Below are 15,233 nucleotides of genomic sequence, written 5' to 3' on the forward strand. Positions count from 1 at the left end.
CTTCGAGTTGTGTAACCATTCTCACCCTCCTTTTCTGAGTTGTTCCCGTCTATTAATATAAATTTACTTCCCTCTAACGTTCCTGTCTAATCTTTCGAGTTGCTGTTTCCAATTTGATCCCATGTAGATAGTTCTTAAAAGAGCATAATGCTCAAGCAGACATTTTTTACTAGTTAAGGTAAACGATTGTTTCGTTTTAAGAAGACTTTAGGGGACATTTTTAGTTTAAGGTTCAAAGATTATCTCTGGGCAGTAGTTTCAGGGGTTCATTCAACATTCATGCTCCAGGAAGTGTGGAGTCCAGGAGAATGTGAAATTCTATTCTGCATTTCCCCCTTTTTGATTAGGGTTCTTTTATGGAATCTTTGATCAAAATGTTTGGTAATGGTAGCTGGGCACCACCTAGTTCTTCTGGTCTCATGACAAGAGAGGCACTCGTTCACGGAGGCAATTAGCCACACATTTCACTTCCTCCTCCTGTTCCTGACTCTTCTTCTTCCTCTGTCGTACTGTGATGGGAGTATTTTCTCTCTTTGAAATCAACTAATTTAGGGCTTTGATTGTAAGCAACAAATTGTGTCTAATCTGCTGACTCCCTGACCCTCGAGCTGACTTTCTGAGAGCCCCAGAGGGAGGAAAGCAGCCTGTGTTTGTGTTGCTGCCCTGGGTACTGAAAAAAGTGAAGGAGTTTCAAATATTAAAGGATGCTAGGCTGGGTCACTTTGCCTGGAAGATGGAAAACAACAACAACATCAAAAACAAAATCACAGAAGCCCTGTCTCCCTGGAAGCAGGTCTTTCAATTCTAATGAAAGCCAAGGTAAGAAGAGGCAGAGTGAATTCTGTGCGTGTTTCTGTGCCCTTCATGATGACCACAGAGTGCTCGTTGGCTTGGCGGCTGCCTCCACAGGGCCATTGCAGGGGGACCAGTTCTCATTATTATTATTGCAGTTGTGTTTCTCACCAAACAGGGTCCACACAGTCTTTTCCTGAGGCCCCCCAGCAAGCTCGTGGTGGATACCGTTGTCTTCACTCCCATTGTACAGGCTGAGAGACTGAGGCTTGGTTCAACATTGCTCAGTTAGTAAATGGCACAGTCAGGCTTCCAACTCATGCCTTCCTACATCACACCTCAATGCTTTCTTGTCCTGACTGTTGGGGACACTTTGCCGTAGCCCTTGAGTGAGTGAGGGTGGGGCTTCATGGTGCTGGCAGCCTCGTGCAGGCCATGCTTAGGTGGGGCAGAGGCTCTGTGTTAGTGTCCTGAGCTGCCGTAATGAAGTGCCACAAACCAGGTGGCTTAAAACCAAAGAAATTCATTCTCTCACAGTTTTGGAAGCTGGAAGTCCAAAATCAAGACGTTGGCAGGACCATTCTCCCTTTGAAGGCTCTAGAGAAGAATTCCTCCTTGCCTCTTCCACTGCGCCTGGTGGTTGCCAGCAACCTTTGGCTTGTGGCAGCATCACTCCAATCTCTGCCTCTGTGGTCAGCTGTGTCTCTTCTCTTTTTATAAGGGGACCACCCTACTCCAGTATGACCTCAGCTCGACTTGATCGCATCTGCAAAGACCCTGTTTCCAAAGAAGGTCGCGTTCACAGGTACTGGAGTGAGGACAAAGCAGTCAAGAAATCAAACGGTGCATTGCATTGGGCAAATCTGCTGAAAAGACCTCTTGAAAGTGTTCAAAAGCAAAGATGTCACCTTGAGGACTAAGGTTCGTCTGACCCAAGCCATGGTGTCTTCAATCGCCTCGTATGAATTCTAAAGCTGGGCAGTGAATAAGGAAGACTGAAGAAGTATCAGTGCCTTTGAAGTGTGGTGCTGGCAGAGAGTACTGAATGTCCCACGGACTGCCGGAAGGACGACCGAGTCTGTCGTGGAAGAAGTACAGCCAGAGTGCTCCTTAGAAGCAAGGATGGCGAGACTTTGTCTCACGTACTTTGGACATATTATCAGGAGGGACCAGTCCCTGGAGAAGGACATCGTGCTTAGTAAAGTAGAGGGTCGCTGAAAAAGAGAAAGACCTTCAACGAGATGGATTGACACAGTGGCTGCAACAATGGGCTCAAACATAGCACCCATTGTGAGGCTGGCGCAGGACCGGGCAGTGGTTCCTTCTGTCGTGTATAGGGTTGCTGTGAGTCGGAGCCGACTCAACAGCACCTAACAACAAGAGCGAGGGCGTGGACATTTTTGGGGGGGCACACAGTTCGCCCCATAACTGCCATGCTGTGTGCTATGGTATGTCAGAGTGTGGTCTCTCTTAACACGGCCTGCATTTTGGGGTGTGGCTTTGCGGATGGGGGATTGGTCCACGGAGCCATTTCCAGTCCCACTGTGGTGACGCCAATGCCCCGCCTCACTATGCTTTATCATCTTAGTTCTTCTTGGATTTTTATCTACCTAGATAGGCTCATTTTCAAGGATGATTTAAACTGGAAGCAAACCCCTGACTGCATAATTGGAAGTGTTTAGTAATTCATGTCCGTGACCTTTAAGTGGAGACCGTGCTGGTGCGGTGGAAGCGAAAGCACTTTGTTGGAGTTGGAACCCCCGAGTTAAAATCCTGGCTCCGCATTCACACCGTCGTTCTGGGCAAAGCAATCACCTGCATCCCTGCTTTCCACCTCTGTCTCCTGCTCTGTCATCGTGCCCATTTGCTCCTTAAGGCACCCCACTGCCTCCTCCCTCAGAACGCCCCCTCGGCCGAGCACCGCTGCCACTTCATTGCCGGGACTGCCTCCACGGCACAACTCGCTCCTGTCACCTCCGCGGCACGCTCCAGTCAGACTTGCAGCCCTCCTCACAGTTGGCTGGCCACCTGTGACCCCCACACGGCATTGCTGTGGCCAGGCCTCTGTCCCCATCTGTTAGGGGTCGATCTGTGTCCCCTAAAAGATGTGTTGGAGACTGCACCCCTGTATCTGAATGTGACCTTGTTTGGAAATTGGGTCTTTGCAGATTTGATGAGTTAGGTTGACATGAGGTTGTAGCAGAGAAGGGTGGTTCGTAGTCCTGCCTGTTGGTGTCCTGATAAAAGACGAGGCACAGAGTGACACAGAAGATGACCATGTGAAGTTGCATCTACCAGCCAAGGAATGCCTGGGGCCACCAGAAGCTGAGAGAAGAAAGGACCTTTCCCTAGGGCCTTCGGAGGGGCCTCGGCCCTGTGGACTCCTTGATTTTCACTTCTAGCATGCCACGTATACACACTCACTAACACGTACACGTACAGTCACACATGCACACACATACTGCATGCACACCCACACATTCGCACACACGTGGGTCACGTTCACCTATACACAATCAGTAATGTTCACACATACATACGCTTACACCTATATATTCATACACACCACACACACACACACAGCACACACACAGCCACATACACACATATGCACACACAGCATACACCCATTCACATGTATGAAGTCCACACACCTTACATTCACACACATGCACACACAACACACCGTGCACACGTACACACCCTCATCTACACGCATATACTCACACAGTCACACATATGCACACATCCAGGTTCACACACACTCATACACGTAGGGTCTAATTATTATGAAGCCACACAAGCCCTTTGCCCCTGAATTTTGAAATAGCCCTCTGGAGTCTGATCTCACTTTGAAGCCTGGTGATGTTAGTGTGACTGATGGCGTGTCTAGAGACTTGGCTGATACTGACTCACGCAAAGAAGTCGCTCGCTCTGTGGGTGAGGGCAGGGTTTTTCAGGATTCTGCCTGGGGTGGGTTCACCGGCAGCGCCTGGTGATTTGTTCTTAACTGTTTATAGGAAATACATGTCCTAAAAGATGACAGCCTTGGAAACCCTGTGCGGGCAGTTCTCCTCTGTCGTACAGGGTCTCTATGAGGGCAATGGGTTTGGGTTTTCTTTAGATGATAGGGTTTTTCAGAGAAAGTCTTTGTGAAGAAACCAAGAGCATTCAGAAGGGATCACGGAAGTGGGACAGGCTGTCTTCTGGCCCCGTCCTGACCAGGCTCCTGTATTCTGAATTCCGATTGGCTGGGGTGCTTAGCCATAGGTGGGTGGGTCTTCTAAGCCCCACTGGCCGACACCCTGCGGCTGGGTCAGGGCACAGGTGGAGCCCACTGCAGACGTGGCTCTGGCTGAGGGCCCCAGGGGCCAGCCTTCCTGGCAGGATGGCCCTTAGTGGGGTCCCTGTCCCGTTCTAACCCAGGGGGATCCCCCACTTTCTCCTTCGTTACCTCTTGCCCCCCACGTGTCCACAGTGATAACCTGTTGAAATTCTTCCTAGTCTCCTAACCAACCGACCAACCGGTTGCCACGCAGTCGACTCCGACTCATGGTGACCCCGTGTGTGTCAGAGTAGAACTGGGCCCCATGGGGTTTTCAGTGGCTGAGTTTTCAGAAGGAGATCGTCAGGCCTTTCTTCCAAGTCACCTCTGGGTGGGCTGGGCCCTCCAGGACTCCTCTTAGTCCCCATCTTTCCCTTACGCTCTTTACCTGAGCTCTCTCAAACTCTCTCTCCTGTCCTTTTTTTCCTTCTCACAACAAGCTTTTAGCTCAGTACTGCAAGCTAATAGGATGCATTGATTAACCCTCCTTTGTAAGAAGCGGAACAAGGGTTATTTAATAAGGCAGGAGCCAGGATTCACAAGCAGGACGCAGGTGAGTCCTGAACCCGGGGCAGAGAGTGGAGGGGTTGGAATAGGACTTGGGAAACACCGGCCGGCAGGCGCACCCTCTGCCCTCCCCTCCTCCTCCCTGTAGTTTACCACCTACATGCACCTATTGCATGCTCATTTCCCCCAGAACTCGCCATTCCCGTTCCCTAATGAGCACTGGGTTGGCCCACAAGCTGCGGAAGGGCACAGATGGTTTCCACATTAGCATCATTACCTAAAGTGGAGGCCACACAGGGCCCCACTGCCAAGGTCACGGGATTGGGCAGGCCCAGCTGACTCACTTCAACCTTGCCAGACTCCAGCTGTGCGTTTGGCTGGCCTTGGCCTCTTAGTCGGATGGATGCAAAGTTCCTGCAGGCTTGGTGTTTTTTCTTTTTTTTTAAGCATAAAATAAGAAGCCAGTTGCCATCGAATCAATTCTGACTCATTGTGGTCCCATGTGTGTCAGAAGAGACTGTGCTTTATAAGGGTTTTCAGTGGCTAATTTTGCAGACCCCTACCTGTCAGTTCGTCGTACTGTGGGGGCTTGCGTGTTGCTGTGATGCTGGAAGCTATGCCACCAGTATTCAGACACCTGCAGGGTCACCCAAAAGACACATTTCACTGGGCAAATCTGCTGAAAGAGAACTCTTCAAAGTGTTGAAAAGCAAAGATGTCACCTTGAAGACTAAGGTGCCCCTGACCCAAGTCATGCTGTTTTCAATCTCCTCATCTGCGTGAGAAAGGGGGACAATGAATAAGGAAGACCGAAGAGGGATTGACGCCTTTGAATTGTGGTGTTGGCGAAAAATATTGAGTATACCATGGACTGCCAAGAGAGTGGACAGATCTGTCCTGGGAGAAGCACAACCAGAGCACTTCTTAGAAGCAGGGATGGCAAGACTACGTCTCACATACTTTGGACGTATTATCAGGAGGGCACAGTCCCTGGAGAAAGACATCATGCTTGATAAAGTAGAGGGTCAGCGAAAAAGAGGAAGACCCTCAATGAGATGGCCTCACGCAGTGGCTGCGACAATAAGCTCAAGCATAACAACAACTGTGAAGGTGGCACAGGACCAGGCAGTGTTTCGTTCTGTTGTACATAGTGTTGCTATGAGTTGGTACCCACTCAACGGCACCTAACGACAATTTTTCAGAAGTAGATCACCAGGCCTTCCTTCTGGGTGGACTTGAACTGCCAACCTTTCAGTTAATAGCCAAGTGCTTAACTGTTTGCACCAACCAGGGATCCCCTCCTTTTTTTTTTTTTTAAAAAAAAAAAAAAACACCTTTATGGAGATATAATTCTCATACAATTCAGCGATCTAAAGCATACAATTCAGTGGTTTTTAGTATATTCACAAGGCTATGCAATTATCACCACAATCAGTATCTGGACATTTTCATCACCCCAAAAAGAACGTCTGCCCGTTAGGAGTTACTCCCCATGTCCTCCTAACCACCCCTTCCCAAGTCTTAGGCAGCCGCTAACCTACTTCCCGTCACTGCAGATTTCAGTTTTCTTTATAAATCTACTTTTCTACCTGGTCCTGTCAATCTGTACACTGTTCACGAGCCTTGATCCCCTGCTTTTCACCAAATTAGTAATTACCCTTCAGGTCTGGAGTGGGGTCACTGACCTGTTGTTTCCAGCATTTCCCCAAATAGAAGTCCCTTGTTGGTTACTTAATGTAGTCCTTCGTTCAACAAATATGTATCAAGTGTCAGGTCTGGGTGATCACTTCTGCTCTAGATCATCTCTGCTCTAGATCACTGCTGCTGTAGACTGCCTCCTATCTAGATCACCTCTGCTCTAGATCTCCTCTTCTCTAGATCATAGCTGCTCTAGATTGTCTCTGCTCTAGCTCTCCTCTGCTCTAGATGGTGAAATAGCCTGGACCTGCCCAGTGTAGGAGTCTGGCTGTAACTTGCATCTAGAGGCCATTAGCACAATGATTCCTGTGGGAGACGTGAGCCCGGCACAGGAGCAGGCGCCCTGCCATGCAGGACATAAACACCGGCCTATGCTTATCATTTAAATGTTCTTGGAAAAACATGTGATTATTCCCTCATTCTGAAAAGTCAACTGCATTTATGAGGAGAAATTATTCCTCCAGTCAGGGCTTGTGTATGGATATACCTGTCTGCCTTTGTATATGGATATACGACCTATCTGCTTTTGTACATGCATATACCACCTATCTGCCTTTGTTTTAATTCCTGGGTGTCTGTCCTCGACCTCATCATTGGGAGCTTCCAGAGGGCTGGCAAGAAGGTCTCTCTCAGCCTCTGTCTCTTTCTCCTGGTGCTGTTGTCACAGAAGTACCACAAGTGGTGGCTTTAAAGAACAGACGTTTACTTTCTCACAATTCAGGAGGCTGGAAGTCTGAATTCAGGGCGCTGGCTCTAGGGGAAGGCTCTCTGTCTGTCGGCTCTGGCGGAAGATCCTCATCTCACGTTCTGTAGCCACAGCATTACTCGGTCATGTTCGTGTGGCATCTGTCTTTCCCCGGTTTGCGCTTCTTGTTTCTCCGTCTAAATTGCTCCTTATAACTCAGCAGTCATTAGATTTGGGATGTGGTCTCATTAACATAAAAAGAAAACCCTGTTCCCAAGCAGGGTTGCATCCACAGGTATAGGGGTTAGGATGCCAACACACTTTTGGGGGGACACAATTCAACCCGTAGCAGCCCCATGGGCAAATAGTAGATGCTCAATAAATGGACAAAGAGTAGATGTATTTCATTGTTAAAAAAAAAACACCTAAGAAGACCACTACATTGTCCCGTGGATGGACTAGAAAGGCCATTTCACAAAGCAGTGAGGGAGAGATACCTTCCGGAGTGGCAATATTCTGGGAACGTTTCTAGTTCTGAAAGATTTAAAATCTTTTTAAGATTGAGGTCTTCTTTTCACCAAACAAACTAGCTTTATACACAGTACAGAATTGTTAGAGCTATTAAAGCTCTAGAAAGTCGTTCCTTAGCACAATAAAGCATGTTTTGACACTTGACGCAATAATCATTTACCTTTGTTCATGTTCAGTCACCACCTGCCTGTCAGCGGAGGCTTGTGTGTTGCTGTGACGCTTAACTAGTTTCAGCAGAAATTCTGGACTAAGACAGACTAGGAGGGAAGGCCTGGTGACCTGCTCCCTAAAATCAGCTCGTGAAAACCCTATGGAGCACAGATGGTCTGACCCACAACCAATCCTGAATATGGCGCAGGACTGGGAAGCATTTTGTCCCGTTGTGCGTGGGCTTGGCGTGAATCAAGGACTGACTGAGGCAGCTAACGACAACAACAACAGCAACAATGATGATCCATCGTTGTTGAAACACACAACTGATGCTTAACTCTCCTAATGGAATGCAAGCTTCACGAGGGCAGGGTTTTTTCTGTTTTGTTCACTACTGCTTGCTCAGCACCTGGACTTGTTTGTTGTTGTTAGATGCTGTCAAGTCGGTGCCGACTCATAGTGACCCTGTGTACAACGGAACAAAACACTGCCTGGTGCTGTGCCATCCTCACAATCGTTGTTACGGTTGAGCTCATTGTTGCAGCCACTGTGTCAATCTATCTCGTTGAGGGTCTTCCTCTCTTTTGCTGACCCTCTACTTTACCAAGCATGACGTCCTCCAGGGACTGATCCCTCCTGTCAACATGTCCAAAGTGTGTGAGAGGAAGTCTCGCCATCCTTGCTTCTAAGGAGCATTCTGGTTGTACTTCTTTCAAGACACATCTGTTCATTTTGACACTCCGTGGTATATTCAATGGTCTTCTCCTGCCCCACAATTCAAAGGTGTCAATTCTCTTCGGTCTTCCTTATTCATTGTCCAGGTTTCACACGCATATGAAAAATGGAAAATACCATGCGTTGGGTCAGGCACACATTAGTCCTCAAAGTGACATCTCTACTTTTGGACACTTTAAGGAGGTCCTTTGCAGCAGATTTGCCCAATGCAATACACCATTTGGTTTCTTAACTCCTGCTTCCATGGCTGTTGATTGTGGACCCAAGTAGGATGAAATCCTTGACAACTTCAATCTTTTCTCTGTTTATCATGTGTGGCTTATTGGTCCAGTTGTGAGGATTTCTGTTTTCTTTATGTTGAGATGTACCTAGAGTTGTACCTATGTCTATTAAATGCTCAATCAATATCTGTTAAATGGAAAACAATACATAAGAAATTAATAATTGCCTGCCTTTGAAACATTTGAAAACATAAGTTTACATATTAAAAAAACAAACAACAATAAAAGAAAAGATCCCTCTTGTTCTCTCTCCAATCCCATTTCCAACCTGGGGAAAGTAAATATTGTTAACGGGAGTCTTCCCTCCCAAACGTATTTTTGTGTTTCTATAATACAGACTCTAAACTTTCTAAACATAAATGAAATTAAGCTTGCCTTTTCCACTTAGTAGTTCTGGGACGTGTTCCTTGTCCCTTTGTGTCAATCTGCCTTGTCCTTTCCTACAACTGCCTAGATGAAGAATGTTCTAGAATACACTCCCACTTTCCCCTATTTTAGAACATTTATGCTATCTCCAGGGTTTACTTTATTTTCTTTCTTTCTTTTTGAGTTTACCTTATGGTATTTCATTTTATTATGTGCCTTTATACGCTTGTGTTTCTGTAGAATACAGCCTTAAAAGTAGAATGGTTTGGTCATGGAGTGTGTATGTTCTGAAGTTTTATGGATGCTGCCAAGTTGCCGTCCAAAGACTCTGTATCAGTTAAATATCAACTGATCATCCGAGAAAAAAAATGCTACCACTTTTAACATTGCATTTCCATCTCCCTAATTTCTTGCGGGAGCCCCGGTGGTACAGTGGTTGAGAGCTTGGTTGCTAGCCTAAAGGGGTCCGGGTCCAACGGCCACTCCTCAGACTATGGGGCAGTTCTACTCTGTCCTGTAGGATCATTATGTGTCAGAATCGACTCGACAGCAATGGGTTGGTTGTGGGCTGTAGCCTCTGAACCGTCGCCTGTGGAGAACATCTCTGCCATAGTTCTAACAGCAGATTGCTTCTTTTCAACTTGCAGGACAGCTGTGCAAGAGTGCTTCTCTTCCGAGGTGGAAACAAGGAACTGAAAAACTACAATAGCCAGACTCCCTTCCAGGTAAAGAGTGTTCTCAGAGACAGGTCACAGCTGTCTGTGAATTCCTGCGGGAGACAGCTTGGAGTCTCTGCACGTGGTATCTGAATGTATAACTCGAGGTCGCTCCTTCTGCTGTGCAGGTTTTATTTGTTTATTGCGTGTTCAGGGGCTGTCCCCATGTACCTCTGTCTTCAAGCATTGGAGCCGTGGCTGTATTTCAGCTTCCTTCCTGTTAGGTCGGGCATCATGAATAACGCAGAGATTCATCTACGTGACGTAGTCAAGAAAACAGCTTTGGAAAAGCGGTAAAGACAGAAGCTTTTCATTGTGCAGCTGTGGGAAAATGCTGGCTTCATTGTCTGTCCTTTGAATGGGGATGCTTTATGAGAATCTCATGGGGAGGAGGCTTGTCGTCTCTCTGGAACCCCACTGGGTCTCCTGTCCTGGAGTGGAGAAAGAACGGTGTAAACCCCACATGGGCTGTGGTATTCTACGTGGAGCCCATAAGCCAGGGTCCTTGGTTGGCTCATCCAGTTTTAATGCTGTGGACCAGATGGTTTTGGGTGTTTTTTCTTGTTCTTTTTTTTTTTTTTGCTAAATGCTCTAAGTTATAGAAATGGTTTTTGATGCTAAGCACAGTCAGATATATCCACTTGATTTGAAAATTGAAGTGACCACAATCTTTCTTAATTGGAATTGATTTGTACATCTTATCACCCTGGAAAAAAACAGTTGTGGCTGACTCAGCTTCCACACATGGTAACTCCGTGTGTGTCAGAGTAGAACTGTGCTCCGTAGGGTTTGCAATGGCTGATTTTTCAGAAGCAGGTTGCCAGGCCTTTCTTCCAAGGTGCCTCTGGGTGGACTCAAGCCGCCAGCCTTTTGGTCAGCATCCGAGCATGTCGAGAGGGGTCTTTACTTTAGAATCGGCTTCCGCTGATGGTTTCACTAACATTTCTCTTAGGCATTACTAATATGTAAGGGCTTTATGTCTTGAAAATGAATGAATTCAATCCAAAAACTGGGCCCCAGACATTTAGTAATCTCCATTAAAGAGTTCGCTTAGTTCTTCAGTAGTGGCAGGCTTGGGTTTTAGCCTTGGTTCTTATGGTTTGCAAATGTTTAATATAAAATGGATTGTAGAAATGACTTCCTGCTTTGCTAATGGCTTTATTAAGATTATAGCTGCTATCCGAGAAAATGACCTCTTTCGAGTGGTGATTGTGAAGGACTTGTGGCCTCCTTATACTTCGTGGTATGACTGCATCTTCCCCTTTGGGGTTAGCTGTGGGTTGATGGCTTGGTGTAAAGATTTTTTTTCTTTGTCTCTCAATAGTATGTTTCTCTGGTCCTTGAGTCTATGTTCACTGCATTTATCTTGACTAGTTTTCCTTTGGAGTCACTGGGTGATGCAAATGGTTAATATGCTCGGTTCCTCACCAAAAAGTCGGAGGTTGACGTTCACCCAGAGGCACCTGGGAAGAAAGCCCTGATGATCTACTTCTGAAAAGTCAGCCATTGGAAACCCCACAGAGCACAGTTCCACTCTGACGTCGGAAACCCCACAGAGCACAGTTCCACTCTGACGTCGGAAACCCCACAGAGCACAGTTCCACTCTGAAGTCGGAAACCCCACAGAGCACAGTTCCACTCTGAAGTCGGAAACCCCACAGAGCACAGTTCCACTCTGACGTTGGAAACCCCACAGAGCACAGTTCTACTCTGACACACTTGGGGTCTCTGCGAGTTGGAGTGGACTTGACAGCACTGGTTTGTTGGTTTTTCTGGTCCTTTAAAAATAATGTAAGAAAACCTACTTCAGGCCGCTTAGAAAGCAGCAGCTAATCCCCTTTGGCCCATGGTAAGCACCTGGATAACACTAACGCCGTTTCCGACTTTCCTGGGAGGTGGCTTGTAGCTGTCACGTGAAGGCCAGGGAGGTGAGTCTTCCATGGAGGGCAGGAACAAAAACACACGTGGGTGGTCTGCCCCCTCCCTCGTCTCACAGGCGGCGACCAGCTGGGATGGGCACACCTCTTCTCATGTGAGAACTGGCAGGGAGCTTAATATACCCTCACGGCCGCAAAACCGCACCGGCACAAAACCCGGCGCCATCTGTTTCTATTTTGCTGGCAGCACTCAATCAGGTGCCACGAACGGCTCTGGGAGAAAGGTGTGCCAAGTGCCCTTGAACTGATAGGGCATTGTACCCCGCGGACATTGTTCATCCGGTCAGTGGAACCGGAGCCTTCGTCTCTTTGCATGCCTGCAGTAAGCTCCAACCGCACGTGTTGGGGCCTGCCTTCTGTTTTAATAATACGAAAAGACTCAGTTCACTCCGTGGATGTTTGCCTGCAAAATGTCTCTGGCTTTCACTTTTCATTCACAGTTCTTCCCCTCCCGTTTACAAAAAATGAATCATTTAATTTTGAATTCGTGCGGAGGCGATGGCTTGCTGCATCGTTTAAAAGGGATGAAATATGTTCACTTGGAAAATGTTGATGCTGTTCAGCTGCTGTTGTGAACCCGGGCCATTTCTAAGATATCCTGGAATATTTGACAGAGTCCATCTGTGCAAGCCTTGGGCTAACGAGTTAATCCGCTGGTTCTCAATGTGTGGTCCCCGGACCAGCAGCATCGGCCAGATCTAGGAACGTGAGAGAAATGCAAATTCTCAGGCTTCGCCCCAGAGCTGCTGACTCAGAAACTCGGGATAGGGTCTGCCGATCTGTGTTCTAACTGGTCCTCCAGGGATTCTGATGCCCCCTCGTATCTGAGACTCAGCAGGGAGACAGAAATGACTATTTGTGAAGAAGAGGACGAATAGGAGGAGAAGCACATCATTTGGGTGTATCTTAAACAATCATGATGATGGTGATGATGGTGATGGCAGCGATGGTAGTACCGGCAGTGATCTTGGTGATGATGGTGATGATGATGGTCATGAGGGTGGTGATAATGATGGCAATAATGAACGTGGTGATGTTGACGATGGTGACGGTGATGGTGATGCTCATGATGTTGATGGCGGTGCTGATGGTGGTGATGGCGATGATGAAACGATGGTGGTGTGAAGGTATTGATGGTGGTGATAGTGATGATGATGATGGTAATGATGACGGTGGTGGTGATGGTGGTGATGGTGGTGATGATGGTGATGATGACAATCATGATGGTGGCGATGATGGTATTGATGGTGATGGTGATGGTGGTGATGGTGGTGGTGATGGTGCTGATGGTGATGGTGGTGATGGTGGTGGTGACGTTGGTGATGGTGGTGGTGGTGGTGGTGATGGTGACAGTGGTGATGGCGGTGATGGCAGTGATGATGAAACCTAGGGCATTGATGATGATGATGATGATGATGATGATGATGATGGATTTTCCCACTGGCACAGAATTTTAAAGCCCACAGGATGCACTTCTGTATGTTCCCCTTTAATGCTCTACAAACCTGCAAGGTAGGCGTCCTTATTTCTATTTATGGAAGAAATGGAGAAGAAGAGATCGATCCCCAGGATCCTAAAATCAGCTCGTGGCCAAGCCAGTGGTCCCCAGGCCTCCTAACTTCCACTCTAGGACAGAGTTATGGGGAGCTGAAAATTCTTTCTTTTGGCTCACAACTCATCTTGCCTCTTCGCATGGGTGAGCAGCACCAATGATTCTTTGTTTCTTGGATCGCTGAGTCCAAGGCAGCAAACGTATCGTGAATCTGAAGACAAAGAAAAAACGGACAGAGAAAATTCTAAAGAAGCAGAGGGACCAGGGAAGGAGGGAGAGCAGCAAGGGCATTGGCAGAACCAATCGGGTAAGACTTTGCTGATGGAGTCCTTTCTGCCTTCCAGTTGCCCCATCCCAACAGGGCTTCCATTGTTTTTTGGAGGTGATATTTTCACCACCAGGCATCGCGGGTTTGGAGAAGGAAGCCTGTGTCCCTACATGTTTCTCTGTGAGACAGTCTCCAGGCTGTATTCAGCAGTTGCTATTCAATGTCCAGAAGCAGAGAAAGGGTGGAGAAAAGAAATGGCAGTGAGAGTGTTCTGAAGTCTGATTGTAAAGGTTGGCAAGTATGAGCGTGTGGTCAGAGGGGAAAGTAAAGAAGGTCATGAGGTGGAAGTCCCTTTGGCAACAAGATGTTGTGTTCGGTGGTTACGGCTACCTTCTGCGAGTGAGTGGTGGCTCCTTCTCGGTGCTGCACTGGACGCTCTCCATGTGTGATCTGGGAAGCCTGGCGCCTCCACTGCTGAAGGGGTCGGGTAAGTGACCCAGGGCACACGGCTGATAAGGAGGCAGTGAGGTTTACACGCAAGCTGCCAACCCCAAACCTGTGCTCTTTCTTAGCCACTGTTCTTGTTGCCACCACGTTGATTCCCCCTCATGGCGGCCCTGTGTGTGCAGAGTAGAGCTGTGCTCCATAGGGTTTTCAAGGCTGTGGCCTTTCAGAAGCAGATCACCAGGCCTGTCTTCCAAGGGGACTCTGAGTGGGTTTGAACCGCCAACCTTTCAGCTAGTAGAGTTCTTACCTGCTTGCGCCACCCAGAGACTCCTTTCTTAACCATTACGTTGTAGTTGAAAGTTGTAGATAAGAGGAGGAAAAGGAAGTCCAAATTCAGAAACAAGGAATAGAATTGTAAATTCTTCAGGAATTAGGTGATAGAAAATAGACCCAAGGATCACTGCGTTCTACTCCACTGGGCCAATTGTCATTCATAATCTGACCGAGTCCCCTGGAGTCCCCACGCACCTTCTTGGAAGCTCATTTTTGCACATGCCCAATGATTTTTGGAGAGTTCTATGTCCTGGGAGGGTTGGTCCCCCCCCCGCCCCAGTCCAGATCTTCCGTCTGGCTTTCTCCTCTGCTCAGAGCTTGTATGTTTCATATCACTCTGTCCTTGGGAGGCTCCTTTTGTGGTGGGAACATGTGGTTCATCTCATTTCCCTGAACAGCTCTGGAGGCAAAGCAGCAGCATTCACCCGGGAGACCTCTGCCCGTGAAAATGACCTTCCATCCCTCCTGGGTTTGTTGTTCAGACACCAGGGGCTCTCATTGACCTTACAGTGAGCCCCAAGTTCAGCCAGAGGAGTGACCAATTTTTCTCACGTCACACGTGATAACTGATACGAGAGCACTTTGAAAATGACCAAGGGCTCCATAATCCTTTAAATTATGCTGTTGTTGAAGAAGCTGCCTGGTTGCTGGATGGACCCGTGCTGAAGGTGGTCTGTCATTTGGGGGGCTCATGGTTCTGGGTGTTGAACTTTTTTCTGGGCGAGCAGTGGGATCCATTCAATAAGCCCTCTGTTCCCTGTGTCCTCCAGACCCCTTTCTGAAATTCTTTCCTTGTTGAGTGATTCCGAAGCGGAGCTATTCAGTCATGCCTCTTGGCATTGACATCCACAGGGGCTGAGAGCGAGGTGAGAGGTGGCGTTACTTCCCCCTGCCCTCACACTTCCGTTGT

At 47.8% G+C, this 15,233-nt stretch overlaps 1 protein-coding gene across 1 annotated transcript in view; it reads left to right on the forward strand.

Moving 5' to 3' along the window:
* The window catches only part of SHANK2 (SH3 and multiple ankyrin repeat domains 2), a 571,155-nt gene that overhangs the window by 83,853 nt on the left and 472,069 nt on the right, over positions 1–15,233 (forward strand). The window contains exon 8 of the mRNA XM_064287611.1: positions 9,718–9,795. Within this exon, the coding sequence (XP_064143681.1) occupies positions 9,718–9,795 (78 nt within the window). The remainder of the gene's footprint in view (positions 1–9,717; positions 9,796–15,233) is intronic.

The sequence above is a fragment of the Loxodonta africana genome, chromosome 7, assembly GCF_030014295.1.
Source record: "Loxodonta africana isolate mLoxAfr1 chromosome 7, mLoxAfr1.hap2, whole genome shotgun sequence".
Taxonomy (NCBI): domain Eukaryota; kingdom Metazoa; phylum Chordata; class Mammalia; order Proboscidea; family Elephantidae; genus Loxodonta; species Loxodonta africana.